The sequence below is a fragment of the Mirounga leonina genome, unplaced genomic scaffold (genome assembly GCF_011800145.1).
Source record: "Mirounga leonina isolate KUSES-001 unplaced genomic scaffold, KU_Mleo_1.0 Mir_507, whole genome shotgun sequence".
NCBI classification, from domain to species: Eukaryota; Metazoa; Chordata; class Mammalia; order Carnivora; family Phocidae; genus Mirounga; species Mirounga leonina.
This window is the reverse complement of record NW_023270789.1, coordinates 2060381-2077701: the sequence shown is the minus strand read 5'-3', so window position 1 is coordinate 2077701 and position 17321 is coordinate 2060381. Positions and strand designations below refer to the sequence as shown.

Sequence of the window (17321 nt, the reverse complement as noted above, 5' to 3'; positions counted from 1 at the left end):
TCCTTAACCCTAAAGGTTTAAGGTTAACCGGTCAGTTAAAAAGTTAATTTTAGGGGTACCTGGGTAGCTCAGTTGTGGGATCAAGCCCCTCGTCAGGCTCCATGCTCTGCAGAGTTTGCTTTAGATTCTTTCTCCCTCTCCCTCTGCCCCTCCCTGCTTGTGCTCTCTCTCTCTAAAAATAATACATAAAATCTTAAAAAAAAACAGTAAACTTTAAAATTTTAAGCCAAGCCAGTTTCTAGTCATTAAGTCAGCATTTATTGGCTTAGCCAGCCATTGGCTAGATATAATCCTTAGTACAGGAACCATGTAAGGAGTAATAACTCTTGCAAATCATGCAGTGTTACCTGTAGAAGCTGGGATGCCATAAAGAAAAGCCTCATGATGGTTTATTAGGAATATAACATCTAAGCGTTTAAATATTTATATATGTCTCTATGTAAAGAAGATATGCTTAACCATTTTGAGATTCCCTGGCTGGAAGTTAGGTGCTTGGTATACTTGGTTATTAAATTGTTTCTCAGTTCAAGTGTCCTAAGTCCTAGCTCCCCCAAAGAAATCTCTAAATCTGGGAGGTGACATAGGACAGTGACCAAGGAGGCAGTGGTGTCTGTCATTGGGCCCAAAATTGTTTCTAGGGTTCCCCTTCTTATCAGCACAATTGATGAGCCTGCTCAATGTAGCCTTTCCAGGCCAGCCATGAACTCAGTAAGAAGCCACCTGGCCTACATACACTCTCCACAATCTGCCCCCTTTCCTCACAATTTAAGATCCTAAGTTTTGAGATGAGACTGAGGTTCTTAGTAATATCACCTTATATTCTAAGTCCTGTCACTATTTCTGAAATGTTGTGGGCTCCAAGCAGCTCTCATGTGATTTTAGGATTGAGCACACATGGTCCAACAGTCACTGGCCCCAACCTTTGTTAGGTCAAGTTCAAGTTGCCCTTGTGTATTTCCTTCCCTGTGAGTGTGGGCAGGACCTAGTGACTGGCTTCTAAAGAACAGAATATAGCAAACATAATAGGATGTCTGTTCCAAGAGTGGGCTATAAAACACTGCATTCTGCCTTGCTCACACTCTCAGGCTCTTGTTCTGATAAACCAAGCTGCCCTGCTCTGAGATTCCCTAAGGAGAGGCCCACATGACAAGGAACTTCATCCTGCCATCGACTGCCTGAGTGGGCTGAAAGCACATTCATTCCCAGTTAAGCCAGAGTATCCAACTGCACTCTGTCTAGATTCTGGAACCATGGAAGCTCTGAGATCTTAAGTGACTGCTGCTTTAAGCCACAAAGTTTTGGGTTAATTTGTATGTAGCAATAGATAACTAATAGAGCTTCTATAGAGCGAATTACCTAACATGGTGATGTTTCAGATTCCTCATCTATAAATTAGGCACAATAGTGTCTACCTTCATAAAGTTATTGTGAAGTGCTTACTGCCTCAAACACGAGATACGGTACTACTGTTACTGTGTGAGCTACACAAGATCTAAAACTACAGAATGATTCCAGTACGTACACACATAGAAGGGATGGGAAAGAAATATACTAAAACGTTATCTGTTAGCTCTGGGTGATATTATAGAGAATGTTTACACTAGATGTTTGTCTTTAAAATAAAAGAATAAGTACAGTAGGCATCTTTCAATCTCATTAACTCTGTGATAAGATGAACAGAGGCATAAAGACAACATCACTTTAGACATTTCTTCTATTAGGTAGATGCACAAAGTTACTTATGATAGATTGGTGCCAACAGGAATTATGTATCTATTCGAAAGCTGTTTTGTAGTTTTTAAGAGTTGTCTAGCTAGTGATGATTTCACCACTTCTCAGTTTAGAGTAACTTCTGAAAGTCATAGAGTAGAACTGACATAAACCATGATTTCAGTGGTTCCCAAAGTATATTTTAAGACCCCTGGGGGTCTGTAAGACCCTTTCAAGGAGTTTACAAGGTCAAAAATATTCTCAAAAAATATTAAAATCTGTAGTAGTTTGAAGAGTGGTCTCCAAAAATTCACGTCTACTCAGAGCCTGTGAACATGACCTTATTTGGAAATAGGGTCTTTTTTTTTTAAAAAAAAGATTTTATTTATTTGACAGAGAGAGAGACAGCGAGAGGGAACACAAGCAGGTGGAGTGGGAGAGGGAGAAGCAGGCTTCCCGTGGAGCAGGGAGCCCGATGCGGGGCTCGATCCCAGGACCCTGGGATCATGACCTGAGCTGAAGGCAGACGCCCAACAACTGAGTCACCTAGGCGCCCCTGGAAATAGGGTCTTTATAAACGTAATTAGTTAAGATGAAGTCATGCTAGATTGGAGTGGACCCTAAATCCAGTGACTGTGGCCATATAAGAATGTAACGTGAGGAGACACGGAGAAGGAGGCCACATGACCACAGAGGCAGAGACTGGAATTGGTGTGATGTAGCTATCAGTTAAGGCACACCAAAGACTCTGGCTACTGCAAGAAGCTAGGAGAGAGGCAGGAAATCTCTTTCAGCCTCTAGAAGGAACCAGCCCTCGAACACCTTGGTTTCAGACCTTTGGCTTCCTGAACTCCAAGAAAATAACTAACTTGTCTTAAACCACCCAGTTTGTGGTAATTTGTTATGGAGGCCTTAGGAAACTACTAGTGATACCAGGAAGCGGGGTGCTACTGGAACAAATGCCTAAAAATGTGGAAGTGGCTTTGGAATCAGGTAATGGGTAAAGGCTGGGAGAATTTTGAGCAGTGCAATAAAAAGTCTAGGTTATCTTGAAATGACCTTTGGTAGAAATAAGGACTTAAAAACAATTTTGGTGAGGGCTCAGAAGGAAGCAATGGGGAAAGTAGAGAAAGCTATCATCTCGGAGAATTTCTACATCATCATGAACAACATGTTGATAGAAGTACGAACATTAAAGGTGCTTCTGGTGCGACCTCAGACAGAAATGAACGTGTTGTTGGACACTGGAGGAGAAGTTAAAAGGTGGCAGAGACCTTGGCTGAATTGTGTTCTGCTTTTGGGTTTAAGGTAGAACTTGTGAACAATGACATTGAATATTTAGCTGAGGTTTCCAAGCAAAATATGGAAGATGTGGCCTGAGTTCTTACTGCTTATCATAAAATGCAAGAGAAAATAAATAATTTGAGGAAGGAAGTGGTTAGCAAAAAGGAACCAAAACATGATGAGTTCGAAAATTCACATTCTGTCCATACTGCAAAACAATGCTAAGGCATACTCGAGCAGTCACCACGGGTGTGTGGTGGAGAGATTAGCTTTATGACCAAGGAAACAATCAGGCATCTCAGCAGAAGCCAAGAATAGAGGTCCGGTTATCCAGGAAGGATCTCTGGAGAAGCCTCATGTCTAATGATGTGGATCTCCTTGACATCCATGAAGACTGACAGATTTTTGAGAATGTTAAATCAGCAGAAATGCTGCTGGTTTGGCCTGACAGGGACAGAGATGGGACAAGATGAAGGAAGACTGCCAGACTTCTGGTATTCTAAAAGCAGGAAATGGGCTTTTTTTTAAGATTGTGTCCCAGGCTGAGGACGAAGAGGGTGGAGCAACAGGACCTCTGAAGGTCTAGAGGTTGGGGCTGGTGAAGCCTCTGTGGGCCCAGAGGGCAGATCAAGCCACAAATGATTATTCTAAGGCCTTGAAACTTAATGAAATTTGCCTTGCTGTGTCGCACACTTGCTTTAGCCTAGTGACTCTCTTCCTTCCACTTTGTTCCTTTTGGGTATATCTATCCTATGCTTTTTCCACCATCGTGTTCACACATCCACCAATGGAAGGGAGACCAAGGCAGGTCATACCAGCATCTTACCCATACTTGATTTCAACGGATGAGATGTGAGTTGATGCTTATTTTGATGAGAATTTAGGTTTGGAGTTAATGCTGGAACGGGTGAAGAATTTGGGGAATGTTGGGATGGGATGATATATCTTGCATATGGGATGGATGTGAATATTGGGGGATCAGAAGCAGATTACACTGGGTTTGTCTCCACAAAATTCATGTCTACTAGAAACTGTGAAGATGACCTTAAGATGACATTCAGGATTAGGGTAGCCCCTAAATCTAATGAGTGGCATTCTTATAAGGAGAGAGACAGAAATATATACAGAGGGAAGAATGCCATTTGAGACAGAGGCAGAGATTAAAGTGATGCAATAATAAGCCAAGGAACACCCAAGAATTGCTGGCAACCACCAGAGTTAGGTGAGAGGCATAGAACAAATTCTCCCTCAGTCTCCAGAAGGAGCCCCCACCCCACCCCGACACCTTGATTTTGGACCTCCGGCCTCCTGAACTATAAGAGAATATCTGTTGTTTTAAGCCACCTGGTTTGTGCTACTTTGTCATGGCCAGCCCTAAGAAACTAATAAAGATTTGTTAGAGTAGCATCCATGATACTATTTTGCTTTTTCTCTCATGAGCATACAGTAGAGTTTTCCAGAGGCTGTGTGATGTCTGATATCGTGACAGACTGAATATAGAGCAGGCGGGATAATCCAACTGTGCTCTATTAAGCCAGACATTGAAGAAATTTGTAAAAATGTAAACAATGTCCCATGAATAATAAATTTTTGTTTTGGAAAATAGTTATTTTTCATTAAAAAATATCTATGTTAATATATTGGCTTTATTATGGTTTTTACATTGTAAATTTTTCCCAGTTTTCATTCCAATTTGGTAAATGTGATAGCTATGACCCACATGAATGAAAGCTCTTTGGGATCCTTAATAATTTTTAAGAATATATAAAGAATCTCGTGTCCAAAATGTTTGACAACCATGGGCTTAATTGTAAATTTTCAAGTCCAGAAGGACATCCTGGTATTGGTGCTCCTGCTTTTTGGAAGGTCAGCTTAACATTGAAAACAGTGCTTAAAAGAACAAACTTCAGAATCACATTGAAGTAGGTTAGATTTTTACATCATCTACTTAAGATTCTCTGAACTTCACTTTCCTTATTTATAAAGTGGGAAAGATAATATCTATCTTATCGGTAGTATGAGGATTAGATATGATCATGTACAGAGGGGAGTAGCCATTATAGTTATTTAAAACAAGTATTTCCATCCCACCAGCTTAAGTGGCTTATTGGTTTCTGGCTGTAAGGAGAGAGGAGCAAACATGAGGTCTAAGGCCTCACATTTGAATGGTTAATGATCAAGTTCCCATTTGTTACTTACTAGACCTAATGCTGAGAAATTTTACGGGACATGAAGATTCCAAGTGTAGAGGAAGAAATCGTAGAAGTCCTGTGGACCGTGGGATTTTCTTTTCCCTGAGGAAAATCTTTTGGTCTGTTATCATAATTGCTACTTGTTAAAACTGGTAAAATACTTGTTAAGGCATATGACTTTCATGATCAAATGATTTGTATATACAAATTCATAACATTTTAGAATCAGAACCTCTTCTCTAGCATCATCAGCTCCATTTTGGGTACTTTTCTATGCAATGTGAATTCTACAGACTCAGGCTTATGGAATGAAGGATGGATATTGACTTCCTGGATTTCTCCTGTTCACTCGGTGTATGCTTCTCTGCTGACTGTGGCTAGTCTTCCTACAGGAGCCATCAATTACCATAACCAGGTCCCAAATCACATCAACATCCAGATGTCATGCTTTTTTTGTGGGGAAGGGATAGATCTCGGGAAATGGGCTATGAATTCTCACTATTGATTTTAGAAGTAGATAAAAGATCTAATAAAACTCTCTTCCCCCTCTATCTGTGCCTAACTGATAGGTGGCTTTTAATCTATGAGCACGGAAATAGACACTTTATTAAGCAGAAATGCAAAATGACTTAATTGCTGCGGCCGGCAGCAGGGATCAGGTACTCTGGATCAGTATCCAATAACCTGCGTGAAGAGGATATGAAGACTTGACTTAATTCCTAGAGGAAAAAAACTGGTTCTTTGGTTAGGTTCCTTCTATCACTACAGAGAACCCTGCCATCACATCCCCAGTGAGGTTTTTCTGAGCACCCCACTTCAAGTTGGAATCCTCCTTAACACTCCCTGTACCCCCTTTCCTACTTTTCATTTTTCTCCATTGTACTATTAGCACCATTATAGTCCATATTTTACTTATTTTTTGTCCAGGCTCCTCCCACTGGAATGTAAGCTACATGAAGGCAAGGATTTTTGTCTTTTGTTCACTTTGCCTAGAGCAGTTCCTAGCACATTAGAGACACTTATCTTTGAAATAAGTGGACAAATGAATTGAGCAGCTCCATTTCTACTGAAATCAAGGTCATTTGACAAAGTTCCCCTAAATTTCCCCTTCACCTCAGAATGTCTGGATCCTTAGCCATCTTTGCCCACTCCCTCGCCAAGACCAACCCTTCGGCTCTGTTCTTGATTATTCTCCTGCTCTCCTTTGGATCTTGCTGCTTCAATTACTTCCTCTCATTCATATTTTTTAACGTTTCTCTTCTGATCCATTCCCTTCAGCCAAATCTAGCAATCTACTTAAATCTGAATTTTCCTTGACATCGCTATAGTATCTGTCAACTATGTCCATGTTTTCCTTGAAACTCTTTCTGTGGCTTCTGAGATATTTCCTGGCTTTCTAATTGCTTGCCCTGTCTCCACCGGCTCCTCTTCTTCCTCCTACTCCCTGAACAGACCCCAGACCTCTGCTCCTTTCCCATACCTTCAATCGTCACCTCTGTGTAGATGATGCTTAAAATGATTACATCTCCAGCTCTAACTCCTCAATTGAGATCCAGTCCTGCACATCCATGATTCATTACTTGAGCCCGAAACCTTGGAGTTGAACTCTTATGTCCTCCTACTTCCTTCTATCAATGGGTTCCACCTCAGATTTTACAGCACACCCCCATCCCCTGCCAAATGTCTTTCCATCCATGTCTCTCTCCCACTTTTGCCACATGATAGTTCCTGTCCTTACACTTGGCTTACTGAAGTGGCCTTCCAGTGCCTCTTTGCTTCTATTTGCATCCAGTTGCTCTTCTTCAACATATCCAGCACAGTAACACTGGATTCACTTTTATGAAAATATGCTGATTATATCATCCACAGGATCAGAAATCTTCAGTGATTCACTCTTGCTTTATAATGAAGTTTAAGCAAGGATTCAAAGTCTTCCACAACTTGATTCCAACCAACTTCCCACTGTGTTTCCTAATACTCCCTAAGTTCTCAACAAATTGAACTCCCTACCCTTCCCGACACCTGGAGCTCTCTTATTGCTGTGGATTTGTTCATTCTTTCTACTTTAAGTCTCCTTTCATCAAAAGTTTTTGCATTTATAAGACCCAGCTCAAATACCAAATAGATGAATAACTACAACACAAAGTACTATATGCTTCATGTCACTGGAGTACAAAATAATATAGGAATCAGGTGGGAAGAGTTTATTTCTACTTCTAGATTATATAAGTCTTTTAGGAAAGTGTCCAATTATCATTTTTATGTATGAAAACATAATACTTTGCATATACTAGTTTACTTGATCTCTGTATGTATCCACATGCAAGAGACACCAATATGAAGGTGTGTGTGTGTAATCCGGTGAGTATCCATTTATCCTTTATCAGAAGAAGGTATCTCCTACTCCCTAACAAGATTACAAGTTTGTTTTGATGACAAAGACTTGCTTTTCAAAACCATTCTGATTGTCTGATACCCCGTAGACAGCCATTAACATTGGCATTTGTTCAACTCACAGTTACTACTGTGCACGTACTCTGTAACAGGCATCTTGCTAGATGCTTCCAAAGATGAAATTAGCTTCCTCCTAAGAAATTAAATTCTATGGTCTTAAAAAATTAATGAAGCTATGGAGTATGCATGTGAGGGGGTTAGGGAATAGCATTTTGACTTCTGTTTTCCCCTTGTTCAAATGTAATTTTTGTTCCACTTATGACCACTTAAATTGAGCTTTAAAGGATATTTGCTTCCACAGGTAAGAACAGGACGTCATGCTCAGTCATAATCTCAATATTGTGTGAGATGTGTGTTGATCCCTTGGCACCATCCCCTCCAACGGCCATGGCAAATAACTCCACCTTCAGTTCAGTCTGCAAACCAGCTGCCACCTATAGGACACAATGTAGCTTTAGAATCAGACATATCTGAGTTCAGATCTTGGTTTTAACCTGAATTTGGGCTAGTTACACTCTCTAATCTTATTTTCTCATCTATATGTTTGGCACTCATGAATGAGTGCCGTTATGGCATCTAGAAGGGTTACTGTGTAGATTAGTTAGGTAGAGTTCCGTTGAGCAAATGGGACCCAGGACAAACTGTTGAAGGAGAAAACCAGATGCTATTTAGGAAGAAAATGTCAGAGTACTGGTGGTGAACTGCAGGCAAACTTTTGCAATGCCCATAGTTGTGCTATTTCTTGAATGTCAGCAGTGAGCTTTTATGGGATCCTTGCAGATAAAGGTAAATTTAAACCAAGAGAGTACCTGAGCCCCCAACTTCCCTGCCCTGCCCCTTGGTTTATAGTGTTCCTAATGGAGGACCTCTGATGTGACAAAGCCAGCAGAGGGAGACAGAATGAGTTTAAGTGCCAAACTGCTTAGGTCTGAAAGCTATGTGGAAGAGGTCTGGACAGACAAAGAAGAAACCCAAAATCTAATGAAGAAGAAACATAGCAAGGAATGGGCTTCTTGCCTTGTTCCTTGAAGAGAACACTGGCCAGGAAAGAAAGAGCTGTTTATGTTCCTAAGCTGCCTCTCCAGGAGGTAGGTTAAAAAGCAGACTTGAGAACAATTATCTGGAAAAAATACATCAGAAACCACCACATGGAAAGCAATTAAGATACAAATATGTTTTTTTTCTTCAGTATATTCTATAAAAATAATAGAACTGAAAAATGTTTCAACTTCTTCAACAATGTGCTTGTGAAGGTCTGCTTACTGGAGGGTATCCAATGCTCTGCGTCTGAGGACCAGGCCCTTTGCGCTGGAGCCCAACGATGAGGGCGGGGCTGGGATGACGTCACTCTGCCCGAGGCAGCTGGCATCCTGCCAACGACTCAGGTCTCCCTGGACTCTGGGCATATTCATTCAGTGTTGGCAACTAAGCAAGCTGAATAGTGGTTAGACTTACATATGGAGAAGTCTGTAGATTTTATTTTTGCAGAGCCAAAACTGACTGGCAAAAAGGAAAAAAGTAATAATAAAAAAAAAAAAACCTAACAGACAGTGAGCTTCAAAGAATACACGCTGGGTTTTTAATACCTACAAAGGTTGATCCAACAGTCATTTTTGGCTGTTGGCATCGCCCCCACTTTAAATGAAAAAAATTTGCTAACTTCTCAGAACAGTGGAAGAAGAGCTCGCTTTGATTTTTGCTTTTGCTTTATGTTGGGAAGTTTCTGGAATCTTGACACAGTACAATGATGAAATGTGACAGGAGGGGTACTCATGAATTGGTGGATCTAACCCCAAAGTATATTTCTGTTTGGAACTGCAGCCCACAAACTACTGTTCTATAGACCATAAGATATAAGGGCTGGAAACGGACTAAGAAATTATCGGGTCCAAGCAACTTCTTTTGCAGATGAGGAAAGCAAGGTGCAGAGGGTTAATTAACCAACATCACTGAGCTGCTGGTAAGAGGCCAACTGATTCTGCACCCTATCAAATGGACCCTTCTGGGTCAACATACAATTGTGAATGTTTTAAGGTCTTGGGACTTTGTTTTAAGGTCTTGGGACTCAGTGAACACCACGTGCTGGTTCTGGAAGTGGACGCCCTTGCTTGGTATTCCCATGAGACTGTGTGTTCCTGTCTGTGATGAACAAGCATGTGTCTACCAGATGTCCTCACTTCATTCTGTCACTTAGTCATACATTGCAAGTCCCCACTATGTGTGCAGCTCTGGGAGCAACTTATATATGTCTACCCACTTTTAACACCCCCTGTCCCCTGTCTCTATCAGTGGTATTCAAAGTTTGTTGAATGAAATGGAAGGAATGTTAAGATGATGCACTGACCAAGAAATAAATGTTGAGATTTACAAGTGTGATTTTATTATGTTTTATATGTTATTTTATATATTATATTTTGTCTATTTATATATTTGTAAACTTTCGTTTACTTGATACTACATTTCTGAAATTATAATTTAAAGCATGTGGCAATATACAGATTTTTTTATTAAACACCCCATTTTGGGGAATGTAGCAAATAAAATTAGAATAGGTTGACATTTTAAAATTGGTATTTTCAGAGCTCTTTGGAGAAATGAGGCAGCTGATGACTTTAATATACTACTATTTCTTAGAATGTCATTAATAATATTCTCTGGCAAATAGCAAAAGAACAAACCAAATTTATATAAAATACAAAAAATAGAATATTTATTTTTCCAAGAGATTTGTTTTCATTTTGCAGAAGAATTTATTACAGGATACCTTTAGGTAATCAGCTTTCCAAGTGCATGTCAAATCATATTTAATTTTGAAAAAGGTATTTTTCATGCAACTGTGCATAACTGTAGTATTGGGACAAATGAGTGAACTTCAGAAAAGTTTCCATAGCTGGAAGTTTAACTATTTATGCAAAGGATCTGTCTCACGGCTATTACATGCAATACGCAATGTCAAGCCACACGGCATACCCAAAAGGCATCTTTTGCTTATGATACTAGAAAAGTTAGACTTACACATGATTTAAACTGAATGTGTAGAATGACTTAAAAAGCCCACTTCCCTGGAAACACACACACATTCACATGCGCACACACACGGACACACACAACAGGTAGCGCATAGGACTTACAGGCCCGGGTTTGTAAGTCACTTTCAGTCCTGTGCTGGGTGGGGGCTGCTTCACCCTAAACCTACCAGGCAAAAAGACGGGAATAAATGTATGCCATAAGGAAAAAGCAATGAATAAACCGGGATGTTATAAAATCAGGAAGGTGTTAATATTTGCTACAAAGGAGCAGGGGGTCCATACCATTAGGAGAGATACTCTGGTTTCTCTTCAGATCGCATAAATCTTTCGCCTTTTACCATACCATTAGGAGAACAACCTAATCATCACTTGGTAGAAGAATCTGGGGCCCATTTCACAACTGCCTTTCCAACAACAGTTTTCATCAGCGTCAAACAGACTCCAACCCCAGTTTCAACCCTCGGTTATTGGATGCTGCCGAGCCGCTCGGGCTCGGGCAGACTGTCATGAATGTTTGGCTTCTGTGTGTTTTGCAGCGTGGCCACCAGCATGAACACCGAGGCTGACTGCCAGCTCATTAAGCTGAAGAATAAAGGCTCTTTTGGAAAGCTCTGGAGCATGGGAGCCAGGCTTGCTCTGTCGTGGTATGGCGCTTGCATGTTTGGGCAGAAGAGAAACAGAAAAGGCTCAGAGAATGTTGGAGAACTTGAAAAGCCCTGTGCTCACACGTGGGGCTTTATTGATCTCTTTCCCTTCCTGTGGTTTGTGGGTTCTGCCTGAAGGTTAAAGACCTGGAGTAAATTAAAATGCCAGGGAAAGCCTACCTCTACGTTGACCTCAATCCCGCTCCTTCTACCAGCAACTTTGCTGTGTGTGCTGGAGCAGCTGAATTTAACAAGCTGAGGAGTGAAATCTCGAAAGCTAAAATTCTATACTGAGTAGGTAGGATCTGCACAGATGAGTTTTATTAGTTTGAAGTTGATCCTCTATTTTTCCCCACCCACTCTGTTGGCAGCCATCTAAAAAAAACCAATAATGTCTGATCTGGTGGCCTGGTTGTGTCCGAGGAACAAACATAATTCCTGAAGCTGGGTATTTGCCTCAACTAAAATGGGATGTGGATCTTTTCAACTGGATGTCTCTGTAGCTTTGTTCCATCTGATTTCCAATCTTGAGCCCAGAATTATAAACTGGAAGCACTTGCCACTTACACTGAGCATAACTCAGCAATTGAAATAAACATTTATTCCACTTTTTTGGGGGGGACCCACATTACACCCAAGTTTAATGCAAAATAGAATAGGGGAGCTTTTGTAATTGGGAGTTGTCCTGTATAGACATAGAATATATTGACCCAATGGGAAGGACTGAACTCCCATAGGAAGCAGTGACCATAGCTTTGCTGATAAAGCTCCGTGCCACAAACAGGTCCACAGAAGACTTGAGATCCAGCCTTGCTCTAGCCTACAAGACCTTAAAACATATTACTCTGATCCTTTATAATAGTCTCTAAGGTCTGTCTCTATAAGTTCCACAATTCTATTGATCTGGAAACAAAGGACTCCTTTTCTTGTCACTGAATGCCAGATACAGAGTATTTTCAACTGGGAGGACAGGTTGTGAGTTACGGTCAAGTCAGATCTTCAGAGGCAAAAGGGCCCTAATGACTCGGGTGATTTTTTTTCCCTTTTTGCCCCAATTATGCAGAAATAAGGTAATGGAAATCACTTATGGATCAGAGAGGGCAAACAGATGTTAGCCGGTATTACAGTTGGTGGCAGATTTGAGAAATAGACTTTCAGGTTTTGTGCATTAGTTCCCATAACACTTGCACAACTCCCCCTTCACTCTTTGCTACTGCAGATCAGTCCTGAGTTGCTTCTGCCAAAGTATGAATAATGATTAATGGGAGGGCCAAGAAGTGCCCACCACATAGTTGAGGCTTGATAAACACTGAGCTGAGGAAGAATGAATAAATGAGTAAATGATGAATGAATGATGTGAAGATTCAGGAGTCAAGGTATAATTAGAGTTCAGTTCAAATAAACATGTGTTGATGGAGGCAGCTGAAGACAAGTCCCAGCATAGGAGAAGGGGACCTGAGCAGACCTTTGGTGCCTAGGCCTCACCTGCAGAAGTCCACTCCCACGTTCTTGAGCTTTACGGTGGTGGCATAGATGTGTCCCTCTTTAAGCACTCCAAACTTCACCGATGGTGGGAGAAGGTGGAATCCAAAAGGGGATGAATTCACATTGTTAATGGCAGCGGATGCAACAGAGGATGTTTTCACTCTTCCTCCAACCGAATCTCGCACCTTTGCATTAAAGGAACAGTAATCAAATAAAAGAAAATCGATTTCTACATTGTGTTCCCAAGATAAGAAAAGGGCTCAACTGCCAGAGGAAAATAACCGCTTGGCCGTGGGAGGAAATGAGCTTAACAGTCTTATGTAATCCTTGCAAGAGCGCTGTAAGGAGATATTTTAGGTTTTGCTGTAAGGATAAAGAAGCTCAGGTTCAGAGAATTTGAAAGACATCATTTGCTCAAGTGGTAAGTGGCGGAGTAAAGTTTCAAACTCGAGTTTGCCCGATTCTAAACTTTATGCTCTTGGTGCCAGTGATTATCAAACTTCAGCTTCCATCAGAATCACCCGGGAGGCTGGTGAAGACCCAAATTGCTGACTCCACCCCCAGAGTTTTTCAATCAGCAAATCTGGGATGGGGCCCATGAATTTGCATTTGTAAGAAGTTTCCAGGCCCTTCCAATGCTGCTGGTCGGGAAATCACTTTGAGAACCACTGCCCTATGCCCTTGTTATTCCCCAGATCAGCAGCACAGAGCTCACCTGGGAGCTTGTTGGAACTGCAGGCTCTCAGGCCCCAGTCACTCAGAATCTGCATGCTAACAAGATCCCCAGGTACTCCTATCACATTATCAGTTACGGACATTGCAGTAAGTTCTGTGGTGACCATGAACACGGACTGCCATGTAAGCATCGAAGGCTGACTCTCAAAACTGGATTGGTTGACTCAAGGCAGGGTTCCCAGCAGAGAGGCGAGGGAATCTTAATCTTAGAGGCCCTGAGGAAGGAAGGAGCTTGGTGCTTTTGGAGAACTAAGAGAAACCCACAATGGCTGAAGTGAGTATGGGGTATAATGAGGGTAGAGAAGCAAACAGGGCTTGTCATGATGCTGTCATTTGGATTTTACCCTAAGAGTCATGAGAAGGGTGGCCAGTGATCCCCTTAGCCAGTAGCGTGCTGGTAACCTGGCTCTTTGCAAAGAACAGTTGATCGGTAGCATTTGCTGATTTCCATGGTGCAAGAATCCCTAGCAGGCTGATTTCAAGCTACCAATGGCTTAAGAGCTGGCTCAGCCTTAGCTCATCTCTGTGTGACCTGAATGCCTTCATGGGGAGGTGATCTCGCACGTACAGTGAATAGCAGTTACCCAACCGCTGGAAATCAGCAACTTCAATGAGTCAGGATTACATAAAATGCCGGCTGGCTCTGGGAACTTGGTTCCCATGTCTGGTTTACCTTGGTGAGAGGTTGAGACTTGGGCTTGGAACTCAGCAAGTAGTGCGGCAACCTCACTTTCTCTTTCCTTGCTTGTCCTGAGACATCCTGCAGCAGTGACTGGGTTGGAATTTTCACGGGCGCACAGGATTCTGGGTCTGTTAGAAAGTTTAAATTATGCCACATGGACATTTTATTCAAAGACATCTGAGGTCCTACCAGAGTTTATGAGAACATAAACCAACTTGGGAGACGTTTCTCCTTTCCTTTTTAGGTGAATTCACATTGTTAATAAGTTAAAGAACTTATTCAAAGGAATAAAGGTTTTTTTTTTTTATCAATTCTAGTGTTGCATCTTTACATTTTACAAAGAGATTTTACCTAACGTCAGTTCTCACAACACCGCTGTGAGATGGGCAGGGCAGACGCTTATTAGCATCATCTTTCTAAATAGAGAAAAGTCAAATTCTGAGAAGCTGAGTGACCAGATCTCCCCAGGGTTCATTCCATTAAATCAACAAGGTACAACACAATAAACACCGACTCTAAAGATCTCTTAAAACCAATGGGAGAGAAATCATAAGTTTTTTTGGTTCAACTCCTACATTTATACTTCTAAAAAGTGGCTTAGTAATTACATATAAATTAAGCCAGGGAGTTAAATCCTCAGATCACTGAACTTGGCAAAGGAGTGAGCAAAAGTAGGTAATTTACATAGCTGCAGCTGTATGCATTTCTCCAAATATCCAAGAGGTTGAAACAAAAACAGTATTTTAAATCATCATATTTAAATATCTTTTCACACATTCAAATCATCAAGAGAGGGAAGGCAAGGAAACAAATATTCTAGTGTCCACCATCTGCAGGCACCACAGGTATGTTTTTACATACAGCATCTTACTTAATCCTCATAAAATCCTACGAGCTGAGGGCAATGGTAATTATAATTATTGTACGTTCAGCACTCTCGCCATTGCCCACCTCTACCCCCAACTCCTACCACACATACTTCCGGTGCCACCACATCTCTGGCCCCAGCCTTCAAGATGGCACATAACTCATGTATAGCCAAAGCAGGCCCTTCACCAGGATATTCCCACAGAAGGCGATGGGGATAATCCCAACTTGCCTACTGAGTTATGGATCTGGAAGAATCAAAATCTTGGACCTCTATTGTCGTGGTACTTGCCACATGGACATAGTCTGTTCTTTGCAGGAGAGGATAAACCAAACAGGGACAAGTAGGGACGGGGCAAGATGGAGGCAGGGGGATACCCAGAGAGAGGGGCAATCAGACAAAAAGACACCCCGGAAAAGCTAGAGCACCTGGATCCAGTCATCCCTGGGCTGGCACCATGTCCACTACTCTGTGGTTAGCTTTTGAGCACCAAGAAATGTCCCCCATTTTTCTGTTCAGTGAGTTTGAGTTTGAATTCAGTTACAAATCAAAGCGTCCTAACAAATAATAGTCTCTCTCTCTCTCTCTTTTTAACAAATGAGGAAACTGAAGTTAAAGAACTTGTCCAAGAAACTAAAAGAAGTGGCAGGGCTGGAATGTGTGCCTAAGTGAGTCAGCCTCCACCAGGAATGTGCTCCTACTAGTGTGAGATAACAGAAAACCTATATATTGGTTTCCACCCCTGGTTCCTGGCACAGAACTCCTAAAACCCTGGGAATTTCCTAGATGATAAGAGTGCTAGGAACATCTTTTGTTCTAAGATTTGGTCTTTGACCCAGGTTCCTGACACGAACTCTTAAATGTGTTGGACTTTCCTGGGTGATTGCAGTGTCTTTTGATCCGATGAGGCTACTCTTGGTGGGCTCCTGGATGGTTTCAACATGGGGGCCGTTCCCCAGAAAGACCAAACCATGATTAGAAGCTTGGACCTTCCAGCCCCACCTCCATCCTCTGGGAAGGGGAGAGGAGATGGAGATTGAGTTAGTGATTGATCATGCCTGTGTGGTGAATCCTCCATAAAAATCCCCACAGTGTGGGGTTCAGAGAGCTTCTGGGTTGGTGAACACATCCATGTGCCTTGAGGGTTTGCACCCCAACTCCACAGGGAGAGAAGCTCCTGTGCTGGACCCTTCCAGACCTTACCCTATGTACCTCTTCATCTGGCTGTTCATCTGTGCCCTTTATCACATCCCTTATATAATAATATATGAGTTCTGGGCGCCTGGGTGGCTCAGTTGGTTAAGCGACTGCCTTCGGCTCAGGTCATGATCCTGGAGTCCCTGGATCGAGTCCCGCATCGGGCTCCCTGCTCAGCAGGGAGCCTGCTTCTGCCTCTGACCCTCCCCCCTCTCATGCGCTCTCTCTCTCATTCTCTCTGTCTCAAATAAATAAATAAAATCTTTAAAAAATAATAATATATGAGTTCTACCAAACTGTAAAACCCTAGAAGGGGGTCCTGGGAACTCCAATTTATAGCTGGCTGGTCAGAAGCACAGGTGATAGCCTGGACTTGTGACTGGCATCTGAAGTTGGGGGACAGACTTATGGGACTGAGCCCTTAACCTGTAAGGTCTGTACTAACTGTGGTTAGTGTCAAAATTGAAGTAAATTGTAGGACACCCAGTTGGTGTCGTGGAATTCCTTGGTGTGGGAAACCCCTCCCTCCCACATCTGGTCACAGAAGCGTTGTGTATGAATAGTGAGTTTTTCCTAGACAACTACCCCAGTGTATCCCAAACTCATCCGTGCATCATAAAGCTCCTGGGCTAATTCTAGAAAAATAGAGATTCCCAGGACACTTGCCAGACAAGCCCTATTATAGACCAAAACAGAATCAAAATCTCTGGCTAGGGAACTCAGTGAGCAGTTTTTTAACGTATTTTATTCTCTTTGGTCACCATCTCCAACATATGCAACCATTCTAATGGCTTGACGTGTCTTTTTGTTTGTATTCCTACCATATGCATATTACTGTTTTATGTGAATGCATTTTACCAGTCTAATGGGTTCTAACTAATCGCTCATACTGTTGTTATTAATAGTAAATACGGATACCACGTTTACACATGCCAGGCACTACTCTAAAAAAGCATCTTACAGATACTCATTTAATCCTGACAACGCCGTGATGTATATACCATCATTTCCCCCTTTACAGAAGAGGAAACGGGAAGAGAC

At 41.8% G+C, this 17321-nt stretch overlaps 1 protein-coding gene across 4 annotated transcripts in view; it reads right to left on the bottom strand.

Moving 5' to 3' along the window:
• The window catches only part of SPAG17 (sperm associated antigen 17), a 235062-nt gene that overhangs the window by 15119 nt on the left and 202622 nt on the right, over positions 1–17321 (bottom strand). For all 4 annotated transcript variants that reach the window (XM_034990189.1, XM_034990187.1, XM_034990186.1 and 1 more), the window contains 5 exons: positions 14207–14343; positions 12799–12983; positions 10772–10832; positions 7930–8074; positions 5194–5338 (listed from right to left, as the gene is read on the bottom strand). In XM_034990189.1, the coding sequence (XP_034846080.1) occupies positions 5199–5338; positions 7930–8074; positions 10772–10832; positions 12799–12983; positions 14207–14343 (668 nt within the window). In that variant the 3' untranslated portion in view covers positions 5194–5198. The remainder of the gene's footprint in view (positions 1–5193; positions 5339–7929; positions 8075–10771; positions 10833–12798; positions 12984–14206; positions 14344–17321) is intronic.